General features: G+C 38.8%; 1 protein-coding gene across 2 annotated transcripts; it reads left to right on the forward strand.

Annotated features, from left to right (window-relative positions):
- The first annotated feature begins 424 nt into the window (after positions 1-424).
- Positions 425-14,260, forward strand: LOC102784673 (adhesion G protein-coupled receptor G1-like). 2 transcript variants are annotated; one of them, XM_087842618.1, is made up of 12 exons: positions 425-1,118; positions 1,422-1,476; positions 2,543-2,627; positions 2,770-2,898; positions 3,483-3,632; positions 3,710-3,764; positions 3,844-3,935; positions 5,082-5,200; positions 7,873-8,165; positions 12,471-12,564; positions 12,660-12,988; positions 13,075-14,260. In XM_087842618.1, exons 1-12 carry the CDS (start codon positions 1,061-1,063, stop codon positions 13,197-13,199), a joined length of 1,584 nt encoding a protein of 527 aa, XP_087698744.1. In that variant the 5' UTR covers positions 425-1,060; the 3' UTR covers positions 13,200-14,260. The 2 variants fall into 2 exon arrangements, with proteins under 2 accessions (XP_087698744.1, XP_087698790.1); XM_087842664.1 differs by having other exon boundaries at positions 7,873-8,150.
- The last annotated feature ends 4,294 nt before the right edge of the window (positions 14,261-18,554 follow it).

Genomic DNA, 18,554 nt, shown 5'->3' on the forward strand with positions numbered 1-18,554 from the left:
CTGCAGGCAAGGGGTTTATGGTTAGTTTCCCTGATTCCTGTCCATACCAAAACCATTGTGGAATCTGATGCAATAACTAATCCAACACCCAAAATAGTGGGTCTAAACTGATGTAAGAGGGTTTAGACTCAGTATAACGGGTGGAGTGCTACACTTTTTATGACATCTGTTGAAGTTCTTAGACCTGATATATAATTTTGAATAATTTATGCATGTCTTTATGAAAGTGTCTGACACATCTTCTTGTCGATCTGGTTACCCACTAGCAGAGGAAGAACAGAAAACTTTCCTTGCCACTACTTAAAATGATAAACCTGTAATACCACAAGTCAATCACACCAAACCTCATTAGATCTAAGGTAAGTTTAAAACGAACCACTACTAACGGAATTTTTGGAATAATATATGAGCTATTCTGATTAGAAATGAAATAGACTATGTAAAGAGAGAAAGGTCAGGAAGAATAGAAAAATACCGCAGTGCAGTTACCTTCAAAGACTTTATTTTCAAAGATTTGCATCTTATTTTACTATGTGTGCTGCAACCTGTAGAACTGGTGTGGCGCAAGTTCCTGTTTTACTTCCTCAGCAAGCTGTAAGTATCAGCACTTCTTGATCACGGTCACTTGACTTTTTGTTTTCTTCTACATACACAGGAAAACTGTATGTTTTAGAAATGTCCTACTCTAGATATCATCTAATGTCAGTCCTTCAGTTACAGCACACAATTTTATCTGTTTCTATTTTATCACTTTTAAAAATACATAAAATATTAGAACTGTCTTCACGGAGTCTTAAATGGCTCTACTGTTTTTCTACACAGTTAATATTTCTGTGAAAATTTAGTACTTAAAAGTACTTGATTATTGTGATAGCACCGAAAGAAATTGCCTGATATGAGTCATTTCCTTTTCTGAGCTGTGAACCACAGGTCTGTTAAAGCATGTGATATATGTAGATGTGAAACTCCCATTTGATCTCATTCAGCAAACACAACCAGACAGAAAAACACCCTGTGGACCTCTTACAGCAAATCTATATCTGTTGATGAGTGAGACGCAATGTGGATTATACTTTTTATCACAACAACCCTCTGTTTTTCTATGTCCCGAGCTATTGGTGAGTAAACCTACCATGTTATCACTCTTATGTTGAAAGGAGTATACTTGTGAAGTGAATCTCAAAGTCATGAATCCTTGAAAAAGTAAAATTACCCCACTTCTTTGTTACCAAGAGCTAGTAAGGACTCTAAGTCAACCAGTTTCACAAGTGCTGATCAAATACTTGTAAAAGAACATCTTGTCTCTCATGTGTCTCTGGTGTTAGATGCCACTTAGACGTTTTATCAGCTTCCAGTCTTGTTTAAATATATTCATTATGCTAATTTTGGTCTTTCCTTTTCTGTGTGTTTTACTTTGACAGACATTTGTGAAAATGTTCTTAAAGAATGCCGAGACAGTGACCCGTCATGGATAGGGTAATGCAGCTTCTACTGTACATGTCGCATTCCTGTTTGTGAAAAATAAATTGTCCTACATGAATGAATAAATGCTGTCAGTACTTGTTAATTGTTTTCAACAGCGGCTGCTTTTCAGTGGTTTTACGTGGCTTCATCATCAAATAAGAATCATTAGAGTATTAGTATACAGCCTCTAACATATACTCATTGTAACAAATACTGCTGTTTCAAACAAGAACACAGTGTAACACTTTGGAATAACCATAATTTTGTATTATTGTTTAAGTGTATTGTGTATGTTGGCGTTTGTTAAACTTGTTACATACTTGATTCATCTAGAAACATTATTTGGATGATTTACTGCAGCGGTCCCCAACCCACGGGCCTCAGACCGGTACCGGTTCATGAGTCGTTTGGTACCGGGCCGCGAGAGTTGAGGTTCAGGTGTGAAATGTATAGTTTTCACGGTTTTTATTGGTTTTCAGCGTTATTTTGTTATCGTTTTTATCGTTAACTCGGTTTTCCTGGGTCTTTTCACGTGTGTTATGAATAAATCTTCTTTTTTTTCGGTACCAGTACTAGTTTTATTTTGTTGTATTTATCCGCGACACCTTAAAGGCCGGTCCATGAAAATATTGTCGGGCATAAACTGGTCCGTGGCGCAAAAAAGGTTGGGGACCGCTGATTTACTGTACTTTTTATTTTTCTTTTTGGATTTTGTTAGTTGCTTGGAATTGACAAAGCTGTAGAATGTGATACTATGATAATATGGACATTATTATTTAATTATTGTCAGATTTTCACAGCTCAGTGTTATTTTGTGCAAATTGAAAAGCACTGAAGGAAGCTTAAACCAAATACAACAGAATCTATTTCTGTTCATCTCAAGTTCTTGCAGTTTCATTTTTTCTCCCTTAAATGTATAGCCATAAACAAATGAAGTAATCAAATAGCAGAGAAAGGTCCACTATGAAATAATTGATCTTACTTCTCATCTCTTTGCATTAGTTTGTCTTTTTTATCCTCACTTATATCCCTGTTTGCATGTTTATATATCTGAACTGTGTTAAATATCTGTTGGTAGTTGTTACGAGGATCGAATTATGACCTGCCAAACAGGCCGCTCCGTGGGACGCATCAAACAACTCAAAGTAGACTCGCTTCAAGAGGTGAGGTCATTTGGAGCTGAAGTGCTTTTTAGAAGTGAAAAAGTTACATTTGATCTGAATTTCTGTATTTTTGTATTAATGAACTCTAATTACTGACAACCAACACATTTTTTAAAGTTATGTTTTCGTGTATGCTTTTTAGGTTGATGTGAGTCCTACATTTGAACATAGAGTTCACATCCCATCATCAGCTCTCCAGAGAAGCACAGGAAATGTGCCTAAGGTGGATGTCCTGGTGGTGGCCTCTGTAATTAACAGCAGTTATTTTAAGGTTTGTAACGCTAAAGGCAACAGAAAAAAAACTTAAATATTTCCACGAGCAGAGTCTCTTCACAATCAGCTGTTGCTTATTATGAAAAATGATTAAAAGTTGTTCCTTTAATAAAGAGTTGTTTTCACTAAGGGCCACAATGAGAAATGTTTGCTTTAATTTAGTCTAAAATGTTTGTCTTATATGACAAATTCCTCAACCAGTCTACAAACAACTTTATTAGACTTTAAAATGTTTATTTCAGAAAAGTAATGCATTCTTACTACAGTTCTATAAAAAGGCTACTCACAACAACAATCTTTGGCTACCTTTACCTAATATTACAATTTGTTTAATGGTCTGAAACATGTAAGTGCGAGAAATATACAAGAAAACTTCAAAATGCAAATACTTTGTTCATAACACTGCGCTTGTGGCTGTACAAACTGTAGCTACAACTAACCAACATTTAAAAAAAATATCTTGAAATTTAACTACAAGTCCTCTGCCAGGATTAAAGGCTAGATTAGTTTTTGAGATTTGAGATACATTTTTTCATATTAATCCCATCCTAACATAACTGTTATGTGCCGTCCTTCTTTCAGCTGAGTCCTCCCCAAAAAAGTAGGATACCACAAATTCACCGCAGAAATGGCAAAGTATTTAGGGACTCAGTCATATGTGTGCGGGCAGGAAACCGTGCAGTCGAGAATCTCTCACAACCCATCACGTTAACCTTCAAACACAACAAAGAGGTAAAAAGACAAAAGTGTTGGACGAACATCTGAAATAGAAAATGTAACAACCTGTTTACCGTTCATTTTGATTCCAGGTTGAAAGTGGAACGTGTGTATTTTGGAAGGAAACATCAGCAAATGATGGAACAGGTACTATTGGAGATGTCAACCTTCAGTGTTTTTGTTTCTAAATAAAATGACTCAGTTACTCCGAATGTTTTCTTTATAGGTTACTGGAGCAATGAAGGCTGTGACACAAATTACATGGCGCATGAATTTATTTGCAGCTGCAACCATCTGAGCTTCTTTGCTGTGCTTGTGGTGAGCTGAAAATCTCTTCCTACATATGATAAAAGCCTTTGGCAAACACCATGTTTATCTAATTAATATTTAATTAGATAAACATGTTGATAAACAATTTAAATTGAGAGGCTGTCTCAAATTTATACTGTATAAATAGCCATGTATTTAGTTCCAGTCTTTCCACAACCAAATGACCAGAGCTGAAATGTCAGCAATACACTCAAAGATGATAATTATGATATTTAAATTATAATTATAGTTATAAGTTCACTGTACACATACTTTTGTTGTGCATGTACAATAACAATAAAGGGCTATTCTATTCTATGAGCAAACTACTGTGTTACACATAGATGTATATATAAAATATATATATAAAAGATAGAGGGAGCCACCAGTCACAATTTAAGGCTATGGGTCAGCACACCTGTCACTCTAATTTTAAGCTTTGCCAGCACATGGATCACTTATAAAATAATTAACTCTTCATATAGTTGTGATGAAGGGTGAACCAACCAATACATTCCCAACCATGTATTGCACCAAAATGTAAACATCTTGCCATCTTAACATGGAAATGTCACGGTTCTGGGTCCGTTGGACCCAGTATTTTGAGTTTATTATATTTTGGTTTTGGTTTTATTCTGCTTCATGTATTGTTTGAGTTCCATGTATGTATTCCATGTTATTTTGTCTCTCAGTGTCAAGTCTGCGTTCTTGTTTAGTAATTCATGTTTCCTGTTTTATTGTGAAAGTCTTTGTCTTATGTTAGTGTGTGCAGCTTGGTTCCCCCCGTCTCGTTAGCCCTGATCTCTCCCAGCTGTGTCTCCTTTCTGTTGCCCATTCCCTCATTGCTACCCTGTGTATTTAAGCCCTGTGTTTTCCCGTGCTCGGTGTCGCGTCGTACCCTCAGATTATGCCTGTGTGTTTTTGGTCTCAGTGTTCAGTCTTCACTTCATGTTTTGTTTTTAATAAAGCTGAGGTTTTGAGTTGCATTCTGTTTTCCGAGTCCTGCATTTGGATCCTCATCTCCGCCTGCCCGCACACAGAGCCCTGACAGGAAATTTAGCGATTGATCAATTAACAAATTTTGGTCTACTACTAAAACAAATTTCTTATTTAAAATACATTTCAAAACAACAACTTCATCTTTTTATGTTGCAGAATCCAGGAATATCGGTGACAAAAGCTGATGCTGACAAGCTAAACTACATCACTTACATTGGATCAGGACTCTCCGCCCCCTTCGCATTGATCAGTTTGTTCATCTATATTTATCTACAGTGAGTAGATGTCATATTATTCACATTTAAAACTTTATAGTTTTCAGTTCCCAATTGTGATCAAATGAGAAACTGGAGAAAATAGACTGTATAAAAGCTATTCAGTTCGTTAGTGACAGCAGCTCAGTGATAAGGTCTCTGACCACAACACCCACACTCAAACATAAGCAGACCAGTTATAATAAGAGATGAAAAAATAAGAACAAACTTCATAAGAGTATCGGTTTGATGAAGGAATTAAAGAAGTACCAGGTTGTTTCCAACTGCTTCTTAAACAAAGTATGCACAATTTGGACTTCTATACCTGGCTTATGCTCATGCTAGCCTTTGGCTTCCAGCTGTCTTCCCCTAAATCAGTGATTAATGACCCACTCTTAGTCACATTAAGTTTAAGGAAATCGTCATTCCAAACATTTAACAAATGCAGGCAAAGCATCAGCCAGACCTGACTGTGAGGTCTGAAGAGGAGGCAGCAGTGCAGTGTTATCAGGAAACTTCAAGTCTAGGAGCTGTCTGATAAAAACCAGAGGAGAAAAAACACAGCCCTCAGGAGAGCTGGAGTTTGATAGGTTTGAGAGGGTTGGACATTTTACAGAAATCCCATTCAAGTTTCTCAGTTAAAAAATTCAAATGTAACATTAAAATCTGATCAGGTAAAATAATCTCAGAGGCCAGTCAGTCCATCAGTACATGGGGCTGCACCTTATCAAAAGCAGAAGATGCTTATATGCTGTATGATCTAGAACAATGAGCTTATCATCATCTATATCAATGCTTACTTTATAAGCAAACAGCAGTGGATCTAATCTGTCATCAGTCGAGGACACAACCTCATCAATTTTTTTTAAATCACAAGATGTGTAAATACAGCTGATCTTGACTCATTTAGTTTTCTTGCATCTTTTTTAGTATTGTGATTAATATGGTTTTTTTTCTAAATGACTTCACATCAGTTACATTTAATTTGTTCTGTATGCTGGTTATGTCTCCACCCTCTACACATCTCTGTACGAATGTAGAAAAATCCTCACTGAGCTAACGAGCACAATAATGCAGTGTGCATGCATAGATGGCATCGGGGCCAGCAGCTGTCCTAATATTCACCATTTTCAAGATGGTTTCAGCCTGTTCTAGTGACATGACAAAATGATTCTGAGAAAGATAAACTAGTATGAAAAAAACATTTTTTCATTTCACATTCCTTCATCGCTTCCTCACTTCTCTACAGCTGGTGTTAGCAGCAGCACCAGCAACCTGTAAGGATTGGTTACTATTTGTTGCTGGTTGACAGTCAGGCAACCCTGACGGCTTACATGCCGTTACTTTGACACATTTTGCTGCATTTATGTTTAGTTTTTTTTTATTGTTTTCTCTCAGCTTTCCAGCTCCACCTTTTCACCACTTCTTCCACACTAAACTTTTTCACAAGGTGCGTGAAAGGGTAGAGGGGAGCCGGTCGCATTAAGAAAGTTGATTGAACATTCCGGTGGCAGTATTTAAAAAATGAACAAATAGGCTGCTGTCAGTGCTTTGACACCTGTTGTGCCAAGGTAGCTCCGACAGCATCTGTTTCCCCTGCGCTCCCGACGGGGGAGAAACTAATTCTGTCAGGGATAACTAGCTTTGCATGACACCTGATGCATGGCGGCCCTTCAGGCAAAGACAAGCTTCCATTTACATAAACAGCTGGTATCTGTAGAGCTCTGCAGGGAAAGAAGAAACTCTTTACTCAGACTAACTCTCCTATGTCCACTGTGTGTCTCCACAGCAATGTAATTACATAAAATAAAATAGAATGCACTCATACTCTGCATCACCAAGCTTACTAATAGCCTGTAATACTCTGACAGAGTATATCTGAGTCTGGTTTGTGGCAAAAACCTCTGAGGACACAAATACTGTGAGATCCTACTGTGCTGTTTATGAATTAAAGGGTCGAACTTTTGCTACAGATGTATTTGCTAACTTTTGTCAGGGTTCCCTGTATAAAGAAACATCCCTCTTCCTGTAACAGTTGTCTCTGCAAAGACTGATGAGCGTGTGAGGTTGCAGAGATTGCGTCACAAAAGCTCAGTTGCTGCTTACATTTTGGGAACTATTTTTTTTCAACATGTTGATACTGGTATAAACAAAATGTAGCCACTTCCCCAGAGACATCTTCTGTCAAGTAGCCTCAAAGAAACACTGCTACGAGGGCCTGGAAATGCCATAAAAAACCCTGAACATTAAGAAAACAAACTCAATAATATTAATAGTTGAAAAAAATGTGATTGTGAATGAAATTTGTAAAGTAATTAATTAAAGAAATGTTGTGTGCATTAATATATCTGTCTGAGAGTGATTTTGTCATGTTTGTCTCTGTAATTTGTTTGTTTAATGAATTTGTTGATTTTACCATTTCAGTTCAACCCATATTCTGTTTAATTTCTAACATTATATTATGCAAATGAGGCGACTGCTACTCAAAGTGTGGTATTAAGTGAACTTTGTGGCTACATCTAGTTAAGAGACCATTAGAGATGTGAGGCTACAGCCTCTTGGCCTTTCTTACATATAGTTTTATCTGCTGCATTAGTGTGGAGTTATTACCATCATCTCACATCTAAAAAGGCAAGATAATATCCACTATCTCCACAGTTGGCTACAAGAGAATAATTCTGTTTCTGTTTTAGTCGGCGGCATCCTGAGAAATCCATAAGTCTGCACATGCAGCTAACAGTGGCGATGTTCTGCCTCCATCTCACCTTCCTGCTGTCCAGCCTCCTGGTCCAACTGAAGGAAAAAGAGGACGGCTCATCTTGCCTGGTACTGGGTCTGGTTTTACACTGGTCCCTGCTGGCCACCCTGACCTGGAGTGCTCTGGAGGGCTTCCACCTCTACCTTCTGCTCATCCGGGTCTTTAACATCTACGTGAGGAGGTACCTGCTCAAACTCAGCCTGATTGGATGGGGTGAGTGTCGTTTAGGTGGGACGCTGCTCTGCAATACACTGTCACAAATCTTTAAATGAAAGTGGATTGTGTAGAAGTGTTACATCACAATAAAGGGTTTAAGGTCAAGTAAATTTGCTTTATTTGCATAACCTATTTAAGCACAATAGACACTGACCAAACACTAGGGCAAATAGGTACAAAACTACTTAAAAAAATCACGAATCACGAAATTTCTTGTATGTATTTTAAAAGTAATTAAATGGCACTGTTATAAATTAGGCCTTAATTGAAAAGGCTGTCTTAGAGAGATGTGTTTTAAGTTCAGATAATAATACTGTGAAACAGACGATCTGATATGGACGATCGTATATTGTTCAGCTTTAGTCATTCTGATTTATTCTGTTGTTTAGAATCAACAGCTGTTGGTAAGATCACCTGTGCAGTCAGCATGGGGCACAAAATTTTAAGGACAGGGTTCGTACAGGTGCTTGAAATCCTTGAAAATGATAGAATTTCAATATTGTATTTTCAAGGTTTGAAAAGTGCTTGAATTTCAGATGTGGTGCTTAAAAGTGCTTGAAAGTGTAGCTGTATGTCATTCACCACAAATAACTTTCTGATTGAATAGTTTTCTTATCAGATAGAGAAATAAGAGTCGCAAAATGTAAAAGCAAAATATCAATTTGGGTCGAAAGTGCCGACTTCAAACTATACACCAGTTTTTAAATTGTGTTGATAGGCCATGTAAAACCAGAGGTATGATAAAAAATACACACAATGTTTTTTTCTGAATAAAACAGTGGTGTTTGCAGGGGAACAAACTGTAAAAACGGCGTTTTCTACGGACAGCACTAGCAAACACTCTCAGCTTGGGAGTGAAAAAAAGGAAAAGAAAAAATACTCCTTCCCTATTGGTGGAAAAATGTACCATTTCGACCAATCAAAAAATGACATGGCAAGATGTGGCATTTGGTTGTTTAGGAAGAGGGGGAAGTTTTAGGAGTGACACCAGCGAGAGAGAGCAAGTGAGCGAAAGAAAGAGAAAGCGAGTTTTGATACGTGAGAGATTTGTGACGTTTACCATGTTTGGAGTCTCAAGTTAGTGTGTTATCTTGTGTAGTTAGTGTGTAGTGTAGTCGTTGTTTTGTTTTGTGTGTCACTTCTACTAGAGAATGTCACAGTTGCTGCAAAAAAGCCACAAAAGGCAGATCGCAGTGTAAACGCTGTCTCCAGGTGGAAAACAGGAGTGACACACCTGCTGCCAGACCTGCAGGTTTATCCCTGTGCTGTTCTCCTCTGTCTTAGTGGATACAAATTATTTTTTGGAGTTGCATAAAGAATTTGTGTGCCTTCCTATTTGGTGCAGAACACCTTACTGTTCTGTAAGTAGTTTTAAATGGTTATATAAAAACGTCTGAGCCTTGGTTGCATTTTTGGGTGTAAATAGTACCATATAACTTTGTTGTTTGCAAAACTTGTGCATATTTTTTTTAAATGTACAATTTCTATTTGCATTTCAAGTCATGAAAATGATTTGTTAAACATGTTTTTACAGTCAAAAGTATAACTCGTATTTTACATTTTGTCTGAATTTAGATCAGTTGTGCTTATACAGTTTGTCAAAATGAGAAAATAACAGATTGGCAAGATAAACAGTTTTTAAAGGTGAAATATAGACACCAAATAAAAAGTAGTCAAAAATGGCCAATTGTACCCTGGACCTCAGAGGGGTAAAGGCTAAAAGCAAAGTTGTCACCAAGTACTGTTTATATTTCTGTGTATTTCTGCAGCTTTTTTAAGTATAAACTTAGTGCCTTTGGGTGAAATAATGGTAATATCAGGGACCGATCCATATGGTCACAAAGAATAGCCACTTGTTTCTGTGCTACCAAAGTTCCCCAGCTTTCATTCACAATGTGTTTATCGTCAGCACCTACACATTAAACTACTTAAACATTATAAATGTCTTCAAGCTCACAATGAGGCCACAATGAGGCCTGTATCTACTGTCTCAGCCACTGAGACAGTAGATACATTTATATGTGTTTTTAAAAATGAATATTTCATACTTTAAGACTGCCTGTTTATTTAACGGAGATGAACAAAATACTGTAGCGGGTCAGGGCTGTTTGGGGTTTGACAGCTATGTTCTGTTGTTCCAGGCGGCAGCGTTATGTTGCCATGGTTACAGGTGATGCTCTCTCTCTCTGCGACTGTGTGTTTCTGGGTGGAGAGAGCGCCTTTTTCTTGTGGTTGTTGATATGCTAGAGCTACGCCGAGCAGTTGAGTTAGCAGCGTTGTGTTTCCTGTTGAATGCTAATAAACGTCTGTGCTCCCTGGCTAACTCTGTGTGAAGCAAGACCAAACAATCCCTCTGTCTCCTCGTCTGAGCTCGTCACAATGCATTAGAATTATACATAATAATATCATAGATGATAGATTAAATAAATAGATTTTAAGTAGATGCTTGTGCATTCTTAAAGTCTTATATATTGAATTGAACTATGTGATCTATTCAAAGCCTCTCGCAGTCAGTGCTGTTCTCCATGCATGTCTGACTGTACATGATGTTATTAGCACAAACACTTTAAAGGTGATCATTTAGGACTTCAGCAATAATACAGACAGCAATGTAGTTAAACATCTTACAGTTAGTTTTATTAGGAATTAACTTAAAAAACAAACAAACATCTGTCTCCTATTTTTTGTGTCATACAGGAAAGAAGCATCAATATCTGATGAGAAGACTTTTCAATAGGAGTTTTTTTTTCAATAGGAGATGAATATCTAACAAGTTGAACTGATCACATTTTCACATCTTAATTCTTAAGTAAAATGTGCATTTTGAGTTTATACACTATATACATTTAAAGCGACCATTTCCTTTTGCAGTCTGGTGCGTTTTTCTATGTCTTAACAAAAGGACAACAAAGATGTTTAAGTTCACCTTGGATGATTTGTTTTAATTTTCACATGGTCTTACTGAGGTGATGCGAACTGAAATTTGCATTCTTTGGGGGGTAAATGTGCTGGAAAAGCTTGAAAAGGGATCTTAAAGGTGCTTAAAAAGTGTTTGAATTTGACCCTGAACAAGGCGTATGAACCCTGTAAGCCAGGGGTGTCCAAACTTTTTTCACTGAGGGCCACATGCATAAAAATATAGGAGTGGCTGGGCCACTTAATAGAAATTAGGCATATAACCTTAACTTTAGTGTTAGAAAGTTAGAAAAAAGTTAGAAAAATCACTTCTGTGATTGTCCTTTTTGGTGGAGCAACTGCCTTGATCAACAGCAGCTCCCCCTGGTGTTAAAACTAAGAAGTGCAATACACTCTGGGACCTCTGGATGTCTGGGGCCTGGATCTCCTCCATGCCTGCTTCATGCCCTGAGGGACAGGGCTATGGCTCTCTACATCCTCTTGCAGACCATTACATGGGGAAACCATTTGAATACAAGCGCGCCGATCCACACAGGTGTGCACACAGGTGTTCACTGTTTGTAGACTTAAATCACACCTTTCTTGGCTGCTACTTCAAAGCACATTGTGCGCTGTCTGTCCTGCATGCTGCACAACAACATTCAATATTTAGTATTTACTGCTGTTTACACTTAGGTAGATTAATGCGATGGTGTTGTGTATAGTATGTTGCTTTGTTTTGTTTTGTTTTTTTTGCTTGTTTTCTATTCTTTTTCTCTCAACAGGTGATCCCGGAGATTTATTTTTTTTTTTCCCCCCCTTTCTCACTGTCCCTCTCCCCTTCTGTTTTTCTTTTCCTTCCTCTTTCTTTCTCCCTTTCCTATCCCTCACTCATGTCTGTCCCGTCTGTAACAACTGAAAATAAAATAAAATAAATAATAAAAACAAAGGTCGATCAAATGGACCAATACGGCAATGCCATGATGATCCATTTGGCAAAATAAATCCATTGGGTCTCCTTGTTGGTCTTCAGACAACAATTCTGACGGCTAAAGAACCAAATGGGACAGGCAAAAAAAAAAAAAAAAAAAAGAAGTGCAATACACTCCAGCAAAAGTTGAAGTGTGGGCCATTTTCTATTCTATTTATAAAATTACTTGCGGGCCAATTAAAAATGGGCCCGCGGGCCGGAGTTTGGACACCCCTGCTGTAAGCAGTCTGAAACTCAGAAATTAGCTCATTTCAATGAACCTTCATTTACGCAGTTAGTTAGTTTAACCAAGATGGTTAAACATGTTCATGTTTAATGTACCAGTCTGGACTCTGCAGCAGCATTGAGAAGCAGAGAAACAGTGATAATAATGCCTCACGCTGTCCTAAAGAACATTCAGCTGACATTAATTCTGTCTTCCATGTTTTCAGGTTTTCCTACACTGGTTGCAGCTGTTTGTGGGATTTCACGTGTTTATGGCAAATACACTCTGAAATACAGCAACAGCAATTTAACACAACACATGTAAGAAACTATCTTTGGTATCACTTAATATTAGAGTGAGCCAGGAGATTTTATTTCTAAGCAAATCCATTTCTTATGTCTTTATTAATGAGCAGGTGCTGGATAAGCAACGAGTCTGAACAAAAGCTCCTCGTAGTCAGCTACATCACTACTGTGGCCTTTCCTTTCTTGGTGGTCGTGTTCAATGCCTGCATGCTGGGGCTGGTGGTGTTTAAGATGTTGGAGCTAAGAAGGGGTGATAGAAGCTTTGGAAGCAGCAGTGACTGGAAGAAGACAAACAAAGAGAGAAAGAAGAGGTTATGGAAGGACTGTGTCACAGTGCTGGGCCTCAGCTGTGTGCTTGGGTTACCTTGGGGGTTAGCCAGCACTACATACGTTTCACTCCCTGGGATCTACGTATTCACCGTATTGAACTCCCTTCAAGGTTAGTATGTGATCATCATGTCAAGGATTAACTGGACTTTGATCATCTAATATAATAACTGACAAACTATGTCTTTCTCTTCACAGGTGTATTTATTTTCCTGTGGTCTGTGGCGATGGCCTGGTCAAAGTCTCAACCTGAAAATAACTCATCAATCAGAGACTCTTCCTCTCAGAAAATGATGACTACTAGTTTCAACAGCAGAAACTGAAAAGACTAATGCATTATCCATGACCTATATTAGGTGTTGGGCTTCTATTGATATGTAGTTCAGTATAACCAATAATTAACTAATAATTTAAATAAAAATACAGTGATTCTTTTGATTTCCTGTTTGAGATATGAACAACAACAAACATCAATAATTTACTGATGAACCACTCAATTTAAAATTGTTAATGAGTGCCATTTTTGAATTCTTTATACTTGCTGCCAGGACTAATACCAGTAGGGTCTTCATCTTCAGGTTTTGATGTATTGTGCACTTAGAGATGCTCTTCTGTATAACCTGGTTGTAATGAGTGGCTCTTTGAGTTTACATTGCATCACCCTTTGAGGTCTTTCTGATAAATCGTTCCTAGTGCTGTACCTACTTATAATTAAGTTATTATTTATAGCACCTTTCAGGTAAAAAGAAAAAAACAACTATAGTAATCACTAAATGATCTATATACATTAAGAGTACTTTAAAATACATTATATTTAATCTCCTCAATTCTTCCCAGATACTGATACTGTTAATATTCAACTCCATCATCATGACCTGACATAAGAAGTCTAACCAGGTGCCACCAGGTGGCAGCAATACCCACAGGAGACACTCTTCCTCTTTTTCTATGCATGAAGATAAGATAAGATAAGATAACCTTTATTAGTCCCACGCGTGGGAAATTTGTTTTGTTACAGCAGTGGACAGTGGAAAGTTACATGGAAAATTAGAAAAAAGAAAAACACTGGAATAAGATATCAATAGATACTGTGCGCAACTGTACACAATAGAATAGAATAGAATAAAATACCATATACAATTGAATAAAATAGAATACAAATGCTATATATAATTGAGTATAATACAACGATGCCAGAAAAGAGTATTGTACTCAGTGTTATTGCTATTGCCCATGTGTGGATGTGTGTGTTTGATTAGTTGAAGTCTTTGTTGTGGAGTCTGACAGCAGTGGGGAGGAAAGCCCTGCGAAATCTCTCCGTCCCACACCGTGGGTGCCGCAGCTGCCACTGAAGGAGCTGCTCAGTGCTGTCAGAGTCTCCTGCATGGGGTGGGAGGTGTTGTCCAACAGGGATGACAGCTTAGCCACCATTCTCCTGTCACTCACCACCTCCACTGGGTCCAGAGGGCATCCTAGAACAGAGCTGGCCCTTCGGATCAGCCTGTTCAGTCTCTTCCTGTCCCCAGCAGAGATGCTGCTGCCTCAGCAGACCACACTGTAAAAGATGGCTGAGGCCACCACAGAGTCATAGAAGGTCTTCAGGAGTCGGCCCTTCACTCCAAAAGACCTGAGCCTCCGCAGCAGGTACAGCCTGCTCTGCCCTTTCCTGTATAGGGCGTCTGAATTATGAGTCCAGTCCAGTTTATTGTTCAGATGAACACCAAGGTACCTGTAGCTGTCCACAGTCTCAATGTCAGTACCTTGGATGTTCAGTGGTTGCAGTGGAGGATGTTTGTGCCTGCAGAAGTCTACCACCAGCTGCTTGGTTTTACTGGTGTTGATCTGGAGGTAGTTCTGCTGGCACCAGTCCACAAAGCCTTGGGTCAGTCGTCTGTACTCCCTGTCGTCCCCATCAGTGATGAGGTGACTATTGCAGAGTCATCAGAGAACTTCTGCAGGAAGCACTGGGTGGAGTTGTAGGAGAAGTCTGCAGTGTAGATGGTGAAGAGGAACCGTTCCCTGTGGGGCCCCCATACTGAACTCTTATGAATTGCCCATGCATTTCATGCATGACTCCATGATCTGCTTTTTACCTGGATGGCCACTGATGCACTTCTGTCTCCTGCTGATAAAGGTGTTTATCACCCACCCCTAGCTCCTGAAACTGTCAGGAGTAGTGCAACATCAATATGTAGTACATGCTGTTTGGATCAAACAGTGTGTGATGTTGTTTAAACTTGGCGCAGGAAATACCAAGAAACACGTTTCAGGTTATAGATGGAAATAGAGGAAGCAGTTTGCTAGGAAGCCTGCTGAGTCTCTCTTACGCAGAACCCTGTCCACATCTTCTAAGATGTTTTTCTACACTGATTGTGGGCTTTCATCAAATCTTTTAGAAATGGCATAATATGATTCACATCATGTATTATAAATGAAATCTTACATGTGCTGGTTGTCTCTTGAATATGATCTTTGACATGTCACTCTGTATGCATGTTATTGTGTGCTCATCACTTCATGCCAGCGATGAGCGTATGTAAACTTCTGGCCACTGCTGTAAGTATCCGAGCTCTGATACCAGGGGAAAGGACAAAACACATTCAATAAGAGCATAATAAAATAGAATACTCATGTGTTTATCAGTGTAGAAATGAAAGTTTCCTTAAATATGACAGATGCTAGTTTTTAAAGTTCAGATTTGAATCATGAATTTTTCCGCAGTATTTACAAGACTGAACGGACTCCACTGACTTTCCCGCAATGGACCGTGTTGTCTATAAGACGATTTATCTCTCTTCTTCTTCTTTTTTTTGCCTGTCCCATTTGGTTCTTTAGCCATCAGAATTACTGTCCGAAGGCCAAGAAAGATGCCAAACGGATTTACTTTACCTAGTGGATCATCGCAGCCTTGCCATATTGGTCCAATTGATTGACCTTGGTTATTATTATTTATTTATTTTATTTTATTTTCAGTTGTTACAGACAGGACAGACATGACTGGGGGATGAGAAAGAGAGAAAGAGGGAAAGAAAGAAAGGGAGCGAAAGAAAGAAAGAAAGGGAGCGAAAGAAAGAAAGAAAGAAAGAAAGAAAGAAAGGGAGCGAAAGAAAGAAAGAAAGGGAGCGAAAGGAAGAAAGAAAGAAAGGGAGCGAAAGAAAGAAAGAAAGGGAGCGAAAGGAAGAAAGAAAGAAAGGGAGCGAAAGAAAGAAAGAAAGGGAGCGAAAGAAAGAAAGAAAGAAAGAAAGGGAGCGAAAGAAAGAAAGAAAGAAAGGAAGGGAGCGAAAGAAAGAAAGAAAGGGAGCGAAAGAAAGAAAGAAAGAAAGAAAGGGAGAGAAAGAAAGGAAGGAAGAAAGGGAGCGAAAGAAAGGAAGGAAGAAAGGGAGCGAAAGAAAGAAAGGAAGAAAAAGGGAGCGAAAGAAAGGAAGGAAGAAAGGGAGCGAAAGAAAAAGGAAGGAAGGGAGCGAAAGAAAGAAAGGAAGAAAGGGAGCGAAAGGAAGAAAGGGAGCGAAAGAAAGGAAGGAAGGGAGCGAAAGAAAGAAAGAAAGAAAGGGAGCGAAAGAAAGAAAGGAAGGAAGAAAGGGAGCGAAAGAAAGGAAGGAAGGAAGGGAGCGAAAGAAAGAAAGGGAGCGAAAGGAAGAAAGGGAGCGAAAGAAAGAAAGAAAGAAAGAAAGAAAGGGAGCTAAAGAAAGAAAGGAGGGAAGGAAGGGCGCGAAAGAAAGGAAGGAAGAAAGGGAGCGAAAGAAAGAATGGAAGGAAGGGAGCGAAAGAAAGAAAGAAAGGGAGCGAAAGAAAGAAAAAGAAAAAGAAAGAAAGAAAGGGAGCGAAAGAAAGAAAGAAAGAAAGTGAGCGAAAGAAAGAAGGGAGCGAAAGAAAGAAAGAAAGAAAGAAAGAAAGGGAGCGAAAGAAAGAAAGAAAGGGAGCGAAAGAAAGAAAGAAAGGGAGCGAAAGAAAGAAAGAAAGAAAGAAAGAAGGGAGCGAAAGAAAGAAAGAAAGAAAGAAAGAAAGGGAGCGAAAGAAAGAAAGGAAGGAAGGGAGCGAAAGAAAGAAAGGAAGAAAGGGAGCGAAAGAAAGAAAGAAAGAAAGAAAGAAAGGGAGCGAAAGAAAGAAAGGAAGGAAGGGAGTGAAAGAAAGAAAGGAAGGAAGGGAGCGAAAGATAGAAAGGAAGAAAGGGAGCTAAAGAAAGAAAGGAAGGAAGGGAGCGAAAGGAAGAAAGGGAGCGAAAGGAAGAAAGGGAGCGAAAGAAAGAAAGAAAGGGAGCGAAAGAAAGAAAGAAAGAAAGAAAGAAAGGGAGCGAAAGAAAGAAAGGAAGGAAGGGAGTGAAAGAAAGAAAGGAAGGAAGGGAGCGAAAGATAGAAAGGAAGAAAGGGAGCTAAAGAAAGAAAGGAAGGAAGGGAGCGAAAGGAAGAAAGGGAGCGAAAGGAAGAAAGGGAGCGAAAGAAAGAAAGAAAGAAAGGGAGCGAAAGAAAGAAAGAAAGAAAGAAAGGGAGTGAAAGAAAGAAAGGAAGGAAGGGAGTGAAAGAAAGAAAGGAAGGAAGGGAGCGAAAGATAGAAAGGAAGAAAGGGAGCTAAAGAAAGAAAGGAAGGAAGGGAGCGAAAGGAAGAAAGGGAGCGAAAGAAAGAAAGAAAGGGAGCGAAAGAAAGAAAGAAAGAAAGAAAGGGAGCGAAAGAAAGAAAGGAAGGAAGGGAGTGAAAGAAAGAAAGGAAGGAAGGGAGCGAAAGATAGAAAGGAAGAAAGGGAGCTAAAGAAAGAAAGGAAGGAAGAAAGAGAGCTAAAGAAAGAAAGGAAGGAAGGAAGGGAGCGAAAGAAAGGAAGGAAGGAAGAAAGGGAGCGAAAGAAAGAAAGGAAGGAAGGGAGCGAAAGAAAGAAAGGGAGCGAAAGAAAGAAAGAAAGAAAGGAAGAAGGGGAGCGAAAGGAAGAAAGGAAGGAAGAAAGGGAGCGAAAGAAAGGAAGGAAGAAAGGGAGTGAAAGAAAGAAAGGAAGGAAGAAAGGGAGCGAAAGAAAGAAAGGAAGGAAGGGAGCGAAAGGAAGAAAGGGAGCGAAAGGAAGAAAGGGAGCGAAAGAAAGAAAGGAAGAAAGGGAGCTAAAGAAAGGAAGGAAGGAAGGAAGGAAGAAAGGGAGCGAAAGAAAGAAAGGGAGCGAAAGAGAGAAAGAAAGAAAGGGAGAGAAAGAAAGAAAGAGAAAGAAAGAAAGAAAGAAAGAAAGGGACCGAAAGAAAGAAAGAAAGAAAGAAAGGGAGCGAAAGAAAGAAAGGAAGGAAGAAAGGGAGCGAAAGAAAGGAAGGAAGGAAGGAAGGGAGCGAAAGAAAGGAAGGAAGGAAGAAAGGGAGCGAAAGAAAGAAAGGAAGGAAGGGAGCGAAAGAAAGAAAGAAAGGGAGAGAAAGAAAGAAAGGAAGGAAGGGAGCGAAAGAAAGAAAGAAAGGGAGTGAAAGAAAGAAGGGAGCTAAAGAAAGAAAGAAAGAAAGAAAGTGAGCGAAAGAAAGGGAGCGAAAGAAAGAAAGGGAGCGAAATAAAGAAAGAAAGAAAGAAAGAAGGGAGCGAAAGAAGGAAAGAAAGAAAGAAAGGGAGCGAAAGAAAGAAAGAAAGAAGGGAGCGAAAGAAAGAAAGAAAGAAAGAAAGAAAGAAAGAAAGAAAGAAAGAAAGAAAGCGAAAGAAAGAAAGAAAGAAAGAAAGAAAGGGAG

This window comes from Neolamprologus brichardi, chromosome 1 (genome assembly GCF_056152115.1).
Source record: "Neolamprologus brichardi isolate AB-2024 chromosome 1, ASM5615211v1, whole genome shotgun sequence".
NCBI classification, from domain to species: Eukaryota; Metazoa; Chordata; class Actinopteri; order Cichliformes; family Cichlidae; genus Neolamprologus; species Neolamprologus brichardi.

Bases quoted from the DNA above. Each gene is read 5' to 3' on its own strand.
- LOC102784673 (XM_087842618.1), top strand. From the start codon at position 1,061: ATGTGGATTATACTTTTTATCACAACAACCCTCTGTTTTTCTATGTCC. The intron at 2,899-3,482 runs GTTTGTAACGCT...TCCTTCTTTCAG, and splicing joins TTAACAGCAGTTATTTTAAG to CTGAGTCCTCCCCAAAAAAG. The intron at 5,201-7,872 runs GTGAGTAGATGT...TTTCTGTTTTAG, and splicing joins TTCATCTATATTTATCTACA to TCGGCGGCATCCTGAGAAAT.